Source organism: Vipera ursinii (genome assembly GCF_947247035.1).
Source record: "Vipera ursinii genome assembly, chromosome: 2".
Classification (NCBI taxonomy): Eukaryota; Metazoa; Chordata; class Lepidosauria; order Squamata; family Viperidae; genus Vipera; species Vipera ursinii.
The window spans coordinates 176,875,974-176,888,435 of record NC_139513.1 but is presented as its reverse complement, the minus strand read 5'-3'; the positions used below and the strand labels follow the sequence as shown (position 1 = coordinate 176,888,435).

The 12,462-nt window shown below is 44.7% G+C and overlaps 2 protein-coding genes across 9 annotated transcripts in view; one reads left to right on the top strand and one right to left on the bottom strand.

The window, feature by feature from the left end:
* Positions 1 to 2,618: 2,618 nt before the first annotated feature.
* Positions 2,619 to 9,779, top strand: DNASE2 (deoxyribonuclease 2, lysosomal). Of its 2 annotated transcripts, XM_083353087.1 has the most exons (8): positions 2,619 to 2,895; positions 2,946 to 3,020; positions 4,261 to 4,370; positions 5,339 to 5,516; positions 5,993 to 6,074; positions 6,257 to 6,418; positions 7,379 to 7,576; positions 8,667 to 9,779. In XM_083353087.1, exons 3-8 carry the CDS (start codon positions 4,279 to 4,281, stop codon positions 9,023 to 9,025), a joined length of 1,071 nt encoding a protein of 356 aa, XP_083209213.1. In that variant the 5' UTR covers positions 2,619 to 2,895; positions 2,946 to 3,020; positions 4,261 to 4,278; the 3' UTR covers positions 9,026 to 9,779. The 2 variants fall into 2 exon arrangements, with proteins under 2 accessions (XP_083209213.1, XP_083209214.1); XM_083353088.1 differs by lacking the exons at positions 2,619 to 2,895; positions 2,946 to 3,020 and adding an exon at positions 3,175 to 3,380 and having other exon boundaries at positions 8,667 to 9,769.
* Positions 9,780 to 10,052: 273 nt separating this feature from the next.
* SMARCA4 (SWI/SNF related BAF chromatin remodeling complex subunit ATPase 4) overlaps positions 10,053 to 12,462 on the bottom strand; it is a 103,546-nt gene continuing 101,136 nt past the window's right edge. For 6 of the 7 annotated variants that reach the window (XM_083353079.1, XM_083353080.1, XM_083353082.1 and 3 more), the window contains 2 exons: positions 11,024 to 11,163; positions 10,053 to 10,705 (listed from right to left, as the gene is read on the bottom strand). In XM_083353079.1, the coding sequence (XP_083209205.1) occupies positions 10,673 to 10,705; positions 11,024 to 11,163 (173 nt within the window). In that variant the 3' untranslated portion in view covers positions 10,053 to 10,672. The remainder of the gene's footprint in view (positions 10,706 to 11,023; positions 11,164 to 12,462) is intronic. The other variant, XM_083353081.1, reaches the window with a different exon arrangement.

Sequence of the window (12,462 nt, the reverse complement as noted above, 5' to 3'; positions counted from 1 at the left end):
ATGCCACCTGTGGCACCCGTGCCATAGGTTCACCACCATGGATATAGGCTGTCTGAGTAGGGTGGTTTTTTTGCAGTCAAGACATTCAGGTCTAATAAGTTCAAAATTTCCATGTATCTAGGCAGCCCTTTGTGTATTACTCCAAGGGCTCCTATTACTAGTCTTCTTCCTTCTGTCCTTCCTTCCTCCCTTCTCTGCCTCCGCCTCATTATTATTGTTGTTATTATTATTATATTGAATGTACTGTAGATAATAAAGAGTCAGTCTTGTATAGTGGTGAAAGTGCTGGCCCAGAAACCAGGAGACTGTGAGTTCTAGTAGTGCCTTGGGTGTGAAAGCTGGCTGAGTGAGTTTGAGTAAGTCCCTTTCTCAGCCAAACCTACCTCACAGGGTTGTTGTTTTGGGGTAAAGAGAAGGAGGAAGGAGTATTAGGAGTGTTTGCTGCCTTGAGTTACTTTTCAAAGTAATAAATATATTTATACTGTACATTGCCGAGTCCCTCACTGAGGGAGATGGTGGTCTATAAGCATGAAATATATAAATAAATATATGTAAAAACACAAATAAAAGTGGGATAAAAATCTAATATAGAGGAAAGAAAAAGTGGATATTCTATCAATACTAGTTACAGTTTAAAATATTAAAGTTACAAGTATTATTATTTGGCTTTCTCATTCATAATGAGGAGATACAGTATATCAAGATACTTGTTATGTAACAAATGTTTTGGCCATAAGCTAAATAACTTGATACTGAAATTTCTTTAGAAACTTGTAGACATTTTTGCTTAACAGAGTCACACTCTATATCAACTCAATTTCATTGAGGGCCACATCAGCATTGCGGTTGCCCTCAGGGGGCCGGGTGGTTATGGCCAGAGTGGGCGTGGCCTACTGGGTGGGCGTGGCTACAGTGCGTATGGCCTACTGGGTGGGCGTGGCCAGCTCTACATTGTTCGCATCAAGGGTGCCTATGGGGGCCTGGGCAGGAGTGGGACAGATCTGAGGGTCTCTGGCAGAAGGAGGGTCTCTGGGCCAGGGCCAAGGCAGTGGGGGCCGTTCCCTCACTGTTTCCAGGATGGCTTCGCGGGCCACATGAAACCACTTCACGGGCCGGATCCGGCCCCCGGGCCTTGTGTTTGACATGTCTGCTCTATATGAAGTTGCTGATAGTTTCTTGCCATTTGTGTAGAATTATCTCAGAAATTATAATTTGGAATAATTTGAAATACCAGTTTACTTTGTGTAATACATTTATTTCAACGATTGCAGTTGATCCTGAGCAAGATATAGATTCTACCACCTTTCAATGTCTTTTTAATCTCTTGTCATGCATTTAATATTGTAAACTTAGTTATGTTTCTTGATTATTTATTGTCAAATGCAAACCAAAATATTTTGCTCAATGGGCTACCTGACAGCCCGACTCTTCTTGCAATGAAGAAAAGAAAATCTCTTTTAGAGAAGTTTTCAGTCTTAAAAAATGTGTCAGGGGGTGTCCACTCTCCTTTCTCCATAGTTATTGAATAATTAAGCATTGTTCTAGGATTGATTACTTGTCATCACATGACTTTTTGACTCCTAGTTTTCACACAGACAGCGTTTCTCTTTGACAATCTATCCCTAACCTATTCCTTTAGGTTTCCCAATGGTGCACTGACTGCCATTATCATCAAACCCATCCACTTTGCTGCTGGTTGTCCTTTATTTTTTCTTTCCCAATATTAAAGCCATTTCCAGAGAATTGGGTCTTCACATGCTCTGTCTGAGATAGAGTAATTTATGGTCATTTGTGCCTCAAGTGAGAACTTCTGGTTGAGTTGTTCAGTGATCCATTTGTTGATTTTCTTGACTGTCTACAATATTCTCGCAAGTCTTCTCCAACACCAAAGTTGAAAGAAATCACACTCCTCTTTCTATCCTGCTTCTTTAAAGTCTTTAAAGTTACTGAAATAAAAGACTTCTGAATCTGAACAAGCTGCTCCAGCTGGACCTGTGGAATGTCGGCTTCCAGAGACACCAAGCCACACGAGGCTGATAAAAACACAGGCACCACCTGGGCAGCTGGACACAGAGGACCACCAACAGGTAAAAGAGCCAGATTCATTGCTGTGCTTCTTCTCTGGATTACCTCAATAAATAAATGTATTACGCAAAGTGAACAATTTATGGTATTTCAAAAGGGTATAACATCTGCCGAGATCTCAGATCTTGATTCATCTAGGGGAATTACAGCAGGGTCAGCACTTAGTGGCTCGAGGATAGAAGACCAGAAGATCGCCAAGAGATTCCCCGGCAGTAAACTTAATGGGGAAGCAAAGCCGCAGGGTTTTAAGATCTAAGGAGCCTTGGCAACTACAGCAAACCTTCCTGCTGTCCTTTTCCTAACAAACCACAGAGTAGATACGATTTTCCACCTAGCCCAGGGGTCGGCAACCTCGGCTCTTTTATGACTCGTGGACTTCAACTCCCAGAATTCCTGAGCCAGCATAGCTGGCTCAGGAATTCTGGGAGTTGAAGTCCACGAGTCATAAAAGAGCCGAGGTTGCCTACCCCTGAGTCCTAGCCTGCAACTTAATGCAGGCGGCTGGGGCACTCAAACTGACCATCCTCCCTCCCTCTTTTCCTCCCAAGCGCAGCCGCCTGGGCATCGGCAAGCGCCGCCAAACGCTTCCCGCCACCCCCGCCCAGGGCGCTTGCCGGCCTTGGCGTCGCTTTCGGTTTCCGCCCGGGGTTTGCTGTAAGAGCCGCCGCCGCCAACCCTGCCCAGGGTGGGGCCAAGGCACATGATGTTCTTCTCCGTAGGGAAGTAAATACTGCGCCGTATTGCCGGCTGAGCTTTTGCCAAGCTCGCTCACCGTTTTTTTCCTTCCCTTTCACCGGGAGCGAGGCGGAGAAGCGCGGCGCCTCAGGACGGGGCAGCGCGGAGGGAGCTGTTTTAAAGAGTCTAGTCCGCATTGTCCCCCTTCGGTGGCTGCGCTACGTCCTCCGGAGCGTCGGAAAAAGCTGCTTTACGGTCAAGTGAGTCAGCCTAACAACAGGCGAGGCGGGGAGGAGCCCATTCCTCGGCAGGCGGTGGGCGTCGGGCCCGGGGAGTTGAGTCAGAAAAGGGTCTGCGGGGAGGAGAGGCGAGCTCGCCTTCGCGGATTGCAGAGCGCCGGGCGAGCGCTTTGTACGTCCTCGCTCCCTCCCTCCCTCCCTCTTCGGCGGTTTCTTTCGGTGTCTTCCGCCCCCGACGGCTTTAACGCTGGGAGGACTGACTCTCCCTGTCTAGGATTACGACTCAGCCTTCCTAACGCCCTCCAGGAGCGTTGGCTTTCCAATTCCCATTTTCCCATAATTATGCTGCGCAGGGAATGTGGGCGCCCCAGTCTAAGATAGGTGAGGATCATCAGGGTTGGGTGAGGTTGATTTAATTTCTCCGCGTTAGTCCTTGGACTAAGATGAGATGCGCGGAGATGTAGGTAAATCTTTTTGGTTAGACCAGGGGTAGGCAACCTCGGCTCTTTTATGACTCATGGACTTCAACTCCCAGAATTCCTGAGCCAGCTATGCTGGCTCAGGAATTCTGGGAGTTGAAGTCCATGAGTCATAAAAGAGCCGAGGTTGCCTACCCCTGGGTTAGACCAATTCTGGGTTGCCTGTTGGTTTTCCTCTTTTGAGTTTTGTGTGCCATGGCTGTCCTCCTAATGTGAATCTGAGTTATTGGATGCGGGTGTGTGTGTGTGTGTGTGAAATAATAATTGCACTTTAATGAAAGATGCATTTTTTCACATGACCCGGGAGGCGATAAGTATCGACTATACTAGGCAGTGCTCGCGTGGTACAGTGAGTGACGAGTAAGCCGTCTAGTTCTCCGTTGTGCAAATCCAGCACACGTGGTTGCTTTATGGTACAGTGTGAACGTGTCCTTTGAATACAGTTGTAAGTAGAGACCTCCAGGGACTATGCAGTACAAAATAATTTGTATTTCAGGATTATAAACTCCATTTGCTAAATGGGGAAGTGGAAAATAAGTTGGGAAGAAAATGTAAGAGAATCAACTATTGAGATAGTTATATTGGAAAGGGAAAATATGTTGGACAATAAGCCAGTTTTCCTCCCCTTAAAGAATGTTTCGTTAGAAAACTTCCCTTGGTTAAATATTTTTTTTTAAAAGGGAACCCCTTTCATGGGTATACTGACAGGCATATTAGGATAATGGTGGAACGTGGCAATTGTTGTCCTTTCATTTTTAGCCATTCTTGTTCATTCTTTGCAGGGATTCTGCAAAATCCTGATGCTGCTCATTCTGGCACTGTCTTTGGCTCACACATACGTTGTGCATGGGAGCATTTCCTGCTATGATGACTCTGGGAAGCCCGTCGACTGGTGCGTGTCTGTTTTACCTGGCTTTATCTTTTGTTTTCTCAAAAAAGATTCCTGCCTTTTTCATCAGTCTCTAGAGCAATTTACAAAAAGTAAACTAAATTCTCCACCTCTCTCTCTCCCTCCTTGGCCTTCCTGTTTCCCTGGCAGTTTTTAGGGCTTTTCAGTTGTTTACCCCAACTCCTTCCCTGCAGCCATCCATGAACAGATGAGTGGTGTATTTGAAATGCCTTGTGCAAGAGATGCAAGCAGTACACTCTGTCCTGGCTGCCTTTTAGTCAGAAAATGTATTTATTTATTGTATTCATCAACAGTCACACTCTACATGGAGTCTTGGTGGTGTACAATTAAGACAGAAGTACAGATATAATGTAGAAACAATCCTTAAAGTGACCCAAATTTTTCATAAATTACTACAAACAAAATTCCTAATGGATGTATTGATGACTGATTTTAAATTAGGGGTCCCTAATCCCTGTTCCGTGGACCAGTACTGGGCCCCGGCATGCCAGCAACCGGGCTGCCCAAACAAGCAAAGCCCCATCTGCAAGCTGCAGGCAGCACACAAAACCAGGCACCCTCCGGTCTGTGGAAAAACCTCTCTCCATGGAACCGGTCCCTGGAGCCCCAAAGGTTGGAGGCCTTAAATACCCTCTGAACATCTTAGCTTTTAAGGTTTTTCTAAAAGTCAGAAGTGATTTGAGTCATTTGGATTTCTGGCAGAAAACTGGTCTGTAATGTAGGTGCCACTGCTGAGAAAAACCTTATTTCTCAGTGAAGCTATCTTTGAAATCCTGTGAGCCTCTCCACTTTCTTAGATTGCCTCTGGAGTTTACATCCCTAATATGCTCTATCTCCTCACTTCCTTTCCTTTCTTAATCCTACAGTGAAGTCACGTTGCACACTTCAGACAAATTAAATAGTTTTCTCATCCAAGGGCTGGTTGCGATTTCTAAAGACCTGTTTTACAGGTTTATTGTTTACAAGCTGCCCAAGTCCCATCAAAGCTCCCTAGCAGAAGGCATGCAGTACATGTATCAAGATGGACGTACCCAGGGCTGGGTGCAAGGCAGGAGCTTGATGAACAGTACTGAGGGAGCTGTGGGCAGAACACTGAATCAGCTGTATCTGGAGGCTGCAAACAGGCAGGTGAGTCTGCAGAAAGAGCAGTTTCAGTTTCTCTTGGTCTCAAAAATTGTGGTCATGGGGTAATATGATTCTCACTGGAAAGACCCAGTTTCTACTTGAATTTCTCTTGAATCACACCAATGGCTACTTGTCCATCACAAAAAGGTCCATCTGACCAGGAAAGGGATTGGATGCAAAATTGCGGTAAAGGCCACATTAGCTGAGGCTGGTGTCAGGCTGTATACTTTTTCAAACGGTGGATCTTGTTAGTTAAAAAAAAATCCCAGAACCTCTGGTCAAGATCTAAAACAATAAATCACGTCATGGACATAAATGCCCCCTGGGGAGAAAGGTTTGAAATGTCACCCCCTTAAAAAAATTGCTATGGATACCTAAAGGTTTGCATTGAAATGAATCTCTTTTTACTGTTAATCTCTCATGAAGCTACTCAAGTTCTGTTTGAAAAACCTTGCTCTGTGTTTTTATTTTCCCTCCAGAGGGAGAAAGAGGTGGCCTATGTCCTGTACAACGATGAGCCTCCACAGGAAAGTTCCTCTGGTTCTAAGGGTCATACAAAAGGTAGTGCCCTTGCATCAAATGTATTCAAAGAAAGAGGCTAGCTGTGACCTGCAGTCTTGGACTTTTCTTCAGTTTAGTCTATGGTGGAGCAGACAAGCCACTTTGTGCTGCACTTCTGGGACTTCAAGGCAGCTGGACAGAGGTTGACTGCATGCTTTGGTTTTTTTCCTCCCCCCCCCCAGGGGTCATCTTTCTGGACAGAACTCAAGGATTCTGGCTCGTTCACAGCACACCTCGGTTTCCTCCCAAACTGGATGAGAAGTATGCATGGCCCCACACTGCCCTGACATATGGACAGAGCTTTCTGTGTGTCACCTACCCCTATAGCCAGTTCAAAGCCATAGGTAGGTGTGAGGACTGGGGAACATTAGGATGTTTAAAAACTCCATGCTGAAAATCAAAATCTTGGGATTATTTCAGGGCATTTGGCTAGGAAGTGCTAAAATGTCCTTCCCAAACTAAAATCTTCCCGAACTTGTGGCTTGTGCAGGAGAATGAATGGATTATGAAGATGTAGATAGGATAGTCAAGGCAGCAGAGCTATTACCATGGAAATGAAGGAAAGAGGAATTTATAGGTTCATGCTCCTAAGAAGCGTAACTTCTAAAATTATTGTTCAAAGGCTACAAAAATTTATGAGGAAGAATTCCAGCCAAACATTTTGACACTAGCTTCCCTGGAATGCATGTGTCAATATGTCATCCAGTCATCTAATCATGCCTGTCTGTCCCCACAAATCATTCCTTTGTCCCCACAAAGGAATAGCATATGAACAAGCAATAGACCTTCACCATCTCTCCATGTGATTCCATTTCAAGAAGCACACCATTCCTATGGAGAAACAAAGGCAGATTCCACACAGGGTAGTGCTATATCCCTAGCTTCCAACATTATCAGCCATATTCAGCTGCTCCAAATCCCAAAAATCTGGATTGCAGTTTGTTTTCAAGAGTCCCTATCTTCGTGCCTTCTCCCCTTCCTAACAGTCAATAAGGTGCCTTGGAAAACCAGTCAGTTAATAGTGGTGGTTTTTTTAGCCTCATTACACAAGCATGGTGAGAGTGGAGATGTGGCAACATGTTGCCAGGAGCCCAGTTTTGGTGTTCTCGTGTAGACCTTGTGGAGGAAGTGCTGGTCAACTTTGGCAAATGGAGAAAACAATGGGCCTTTGTGAGACTGGAGACCCTAGCAGTACAGAAATATCCTTAGCTGTTCTCAGAGGTGTCAAAATGGTTTTTTCCCCTAGTAGGATAATGCGCTCCCAGCCAACGAATCTAACACTGTACACTATATTTCTGCCTTAGGGAATCAGCTGCTCTTCACGGAGCCCCATGTCTATGATTACCAGGTGCCAGTGGCCTTTGCCCGGGATCTGCCTGCCTTATTGAATGCTTCTGAGGGGCAACATGTACAGGAGGAGCCATGGAACTCCCGGGTGACTCTGACATCAAAAGGGGGCAAGGAATTTGTCAGCTTTGCAAAATTCCGTTTCTTTCATGATGGTAAGTAATGATGGGGGAAGGTAGGTGTAGAAAGCAGTGGAGTTACTAGAGAGGTAAGGGAATATGGCCATCGAATTATATTAAAACTATCCTCATAAGTTCATTTACTATTACAGGTAATCCCCGAGTTACGAGTGTTAATGCTCGTTCAGTTATGTGATGAGTGCGCTTATGAGCAAGTCCCAAAGTTACAAATATTGTAGCACAAGAGCAGTCGTTTGCCCTTACGAGTGACTGCAGTGGCTCTGCAACATTCACCCTGGTTATTCCCCTGCTTCCTCACCCCCACCCCGGGTCTCCCTCAGGCACCAGGCCTTCAATACTCACCCTGCAAAGATCGAGATCCTTCGCTTTCTTGGCTGCTCCAGGCTTTCAGTGAGTTTGCAGAGAATGGAGGCCTAAAGTAACCCGAAGATCACACGAGATCAGTGGGGCAAGATCTCACGCTACTGTACTCGCGTGATCTCATGGTACTTTAGGCCTCTGTTCTCTGCAACAGAGAATGGAACCGAAGCTGGGGGACACTTCCACGTGCCTCTGGAGGCTGAATCAGGGCTTCCGCGCCACACCCTGGCTTCAAATCCAGGCAGCAGTCACCTGGAAAAGGCCTCCAGAGCCCAGATTGGGGCACTGGAGGGGGAGATTGGGGCACTGGCAGGGGGAGAAGCATTTCTTGGCCTCAAATCCGGGTGGCAGTGGCCTGGAAAAGGCCTCCAGAGTCTGGATCGGGCTGTGGCAGGGTGCGGAAGCGTTCCCCTGCCTTAGATCCAGGCGGCAGCAGGAACTGCGGCAGAGAAGATACAGATCTTTTTGAGGTGAGTCTGGTGTGGCAGGAAGGGAGGGGGAAGCATGCAGTATCTTAGTGGGCCAGGGAGGCCTTGGGGGTCCTGTTCCATCACTAGGCCCTCCATGGCCTTCCCCACTCTGAGATAACTTATGTTCGCTTAACAAGCCACGTGCATTTTAACGAGCAAGGAAGTGATCTCATTCGAGGTACAAGATTTGCTCTACAAGTTTTTGAGTTACAAGTGTAATGGGCAAGCTTCATTACACTTATAACTCAAAGACTACCTGTATTTCATCTCCCCAGATCTATACTCTGGCTGGTTGGCCCAGGCTCTTGCTACTGATCTCTATGTTGAATTCTGGCTCAAGTCTCATGGTGTTTTGGCATCCAACTGCTCTGGACAATACAAAGTTTACAATGTGGAGCAACTGGCATTCCAGGACCCAGCCACCCCCTTCTTTTCCACATCGGACCATTCCAAGTGGTGTGTTGGAATAGAGAGTGATTCGGAGTGGACCTGTGTTGGAGACATGAACCGTAATCGTGCAGAGGAACACCGTGGGGGTGGTACCATCTGCTGCCGTGATGTCACAATTTGGAAAAGCTTCCACTCCTTGGTACAGAACTATAGGGATTGTGATACAACAGGATACGGACTCTAATTGGCTAAGATGGGGAGCAGAATTCAATTAACTGGGAAAGAGACTGATTCGAAGGCATAGTAGTGTCCCTACCTGTCTTCTTCACAGCATATTAACTCACTACACAGCATAATGCAGGGAGTTGTGCTGTGGCATTGGTCTCCTTATTTTTCAGAAAATTAAGTTCTAGCAATGGTCCCTTTGTGTTCTGGATTGCTCCCATCACTATCTTTTTCCTGTTACATAATAATTCCAAGGGGTTACATGAGCTAAATGGAAAAATACAAAAGGAAATTCTTTTCCTGTAATAAAAATGTATACAGTATTTATTTTGTATAAGTTTCCAAAATCTGGGTATTCCAAGGAAATATTTTTTTAATGTGCAAATTCTACGAGTGTGAGAGAAATAGGCTGATCTAAAGATAAGCCTCCCTGGCCCCTTCTGAGTAACTGGAAAGCCTTCAACAAGGCCATGGTAGCCTGTTTAAATTCAGCATCTCTTAAACCACAGCAACCACAAACTTACTGAGTAACTTCCACATGTGTATCATAATTCTGTAGATTTACAGAATACATGGTCCAGAAAATAACTCAATTTGAAATGGAGCGACTTCCTCCCCTCTCGTTCTTGGCTAGCCCACGAATATTGTTCCATTGCCCAGCAGGTCATGCAAGATGATCTCCCACAAACATAGACGTGGATAAAAGAAGCAGAGACTTTCAGAATGAGAGTAAAGCACCAGAGACAAAATGAATAAAAGCTAAGATGCTTTAAAGACGCGTTCTGACGTTTTCATCTTTAAACTCTTTAAATATCTGTTTTACAAAAACAGGCCTGGTCAAAATCTCTTGTGCAATCTGGAATGATAAGATATTGCAACCTGCCATTTCCTTTGACTATTACTACAGATGAGAAGCCAGACGGGGATTTAGGAACATCTGGACAGCTATTTTAAGCAGGCCATAATCGTAGTTGTCATAGTCATGAAGAGATTGGGCAGCCACTTGTCTGAAATGATACAGGGTTGGACTACAAAATCTCAAAGGTTCCTTCCAACTCTGTTATTCTGTATTCTCTGAGTGGATCCGGAAGATGGATAAATATCAGACCTTACTGAGCTGATGGGAGGAGCTTTCCAGATGTTACAGTAAAAGAGAAGCACATTTAACAAATGCACCACGGTGATGGTGGGGTGTTTGTTTTGCTTAATTTATTACTGTTTGAAATCCAGTGACGCTGACACAGTTACCCCTGCCACCCTCTCCTTGCTTTGGGGGGAGCAGCTGGCTGTTTGACCTGTTTCATAAAGTACAGTACTAGGAAGTGGACTGCTTACACACATGCACCCACAGGTTAAAACTACAGTGATTCAATACTGCAACTGAAAATAGTACTGCCATTAAAAAAAAATCAAGTGTTCCCCCAGTCATAATTTTTTTTAAAAAAAACAAAACAAAAACAATTAATGCTGTTACAAACGCTACCGATGTGAGGACAAGGCAAGACACAAGTAAGTCCTACATCTTCACTGCAGTATAAATATGGAAGAATTTATACAGTTTACCCACATCCAACACTACTTTTCTTGCTACCCATTGCAGCTAAAGGACTAGAGCACCTCTGCTTTGGAAAAAGTGATGCCTGAGGTCTCCATCGTGGAATGTCACCTAGTCATCTTCTGTGCCACTTCCTGAGCGATCCTAGGAGAGAAGGGGAAAATACTTTTTAGTTGTACCTTAATGTATCGGATATCTTCCTGACTGTCCTGGGAAGTAGGCAGGCAGGCAAAAGACCAGTAATAACCCAGGAAATCTCATGGACGAACCAAGGTCTAAAATTTTTACTCATTGTACCATGTAACTTTTTGAAAAGTAGAACTTGGTTTTGTGTTTTCTTTCTGCTTATTTAAATGGAAAACACCCTCTCTTTGACCATCTCTCTCCAACAAAAGCACTAGATCTCTCCTCCTGGGATCACTGACGACACCTTGGGGGGAAAAAAACTATTGTTTTACCTACCTCTTCTTGCTCTTCCTCGCTGTCATCATCACTAACTACGGGTTTAGCCCGGGACCCACGGCTGGTGCGTCTGCGGCCTTTCATTCGGTCTGGTACTTTCTCCTTTCTGCCCAGTTTAATCTTCACTTTGACAGAACGAGCTGGGAAGAACAGACAGAGCGAGACCGAGAAGCTGGCTATGAGTTTATGTTCCTGTTCCGTTATGAATTATGACTGAAACAGGTTGAAATCTGTCCTAATTTTCATATACACATTACGTGAGACATAGACACAATTTTACTTATATATCTGTACTTCCAAACACTCCATTAATCTGCTTCACTGTATTCCTAAGCCTAATAACCTAGCTTGTTTTGTGAAATAATCACACCAAAACATCTTTTTCTTCTTATTAAAAATCAAGCAGCCTTTTATGTACACCTAAGGATGCTGCAAGAAGGGCAGGATGAGGCTTTCCTCACAAGCTCTGGATCCTAACCCTGTCAAATGTCAGCCTTTCTTGATGGCTCTAATTTCAGGCTTCCAGATATTTTCTCTATCAGCCCATCATAATTTTCGTAGTTTTTCCTTATGTTTAACAAGAAGTACCTAGCCAGGTCTTGCTATCTCCAAAACCCAAACAGGATCACAGGTGGATGCATGTCAGAAATATCAGGAACATGGAATACTATATCCAGCTCTGAACACCAAGACTCAAGAAAGGCAGTGACGAAGTAGAGCAAGTTCATAAAAAGGCCACTAAGGCCACTTAAGATGTGAAATGTTTGAAAGCCAAGCCCTATGAAAAATGGATATCTTAAGTTAAAAGAAATATGACTTAGGAGAAGATATAATAGCCATCTTCCGATATGCCGCCAGAAGGGCTGCGAACACTTGTCTACTGAGCCACAGGAAAGACCGCGAACCAGTAAGTTAAAACTACAAGAAAGAAGATTTGGGGCAAATATTAGGAGGAACCTCCTGATTACAAGCTGTCTGCTACTAAAACAGTATAGGACACGAGCTCTTCATGGAGGACTTCAAAGGAAGGTTGGATGGGCATCTGTCAAGAGATTCTCTTATGGATCTAGCACTGAGTAAGGGGATTGAATGACTTCTAAGGCAGGGCTTTTCAACCTTTTCACCAACTGTACCATTTTTAGGATATGGCAATATCCGAGTACCAGCTAGCAAAGTGTCAAAAACTTGATGACACCCCCCCCCCCAAAAGGAAAAAAGTGATAAAGTACAAGTAGTCCTCAACTTACAACAATTTGCTTAGTGACTGTTCAAAGTTACAATGGCCCTGAAGTGACGTATGACCATTTTTCGCACTTATGACCGTTGCAGCATCCCCAGGGTCATGTGATTTGTATTGGGATGCTTGGCAACTGATTCATATTTATTTTTATGATGGTCACAGTGTCCCAGGGTCATGCAACCTTCTGACAAGCAAAGTC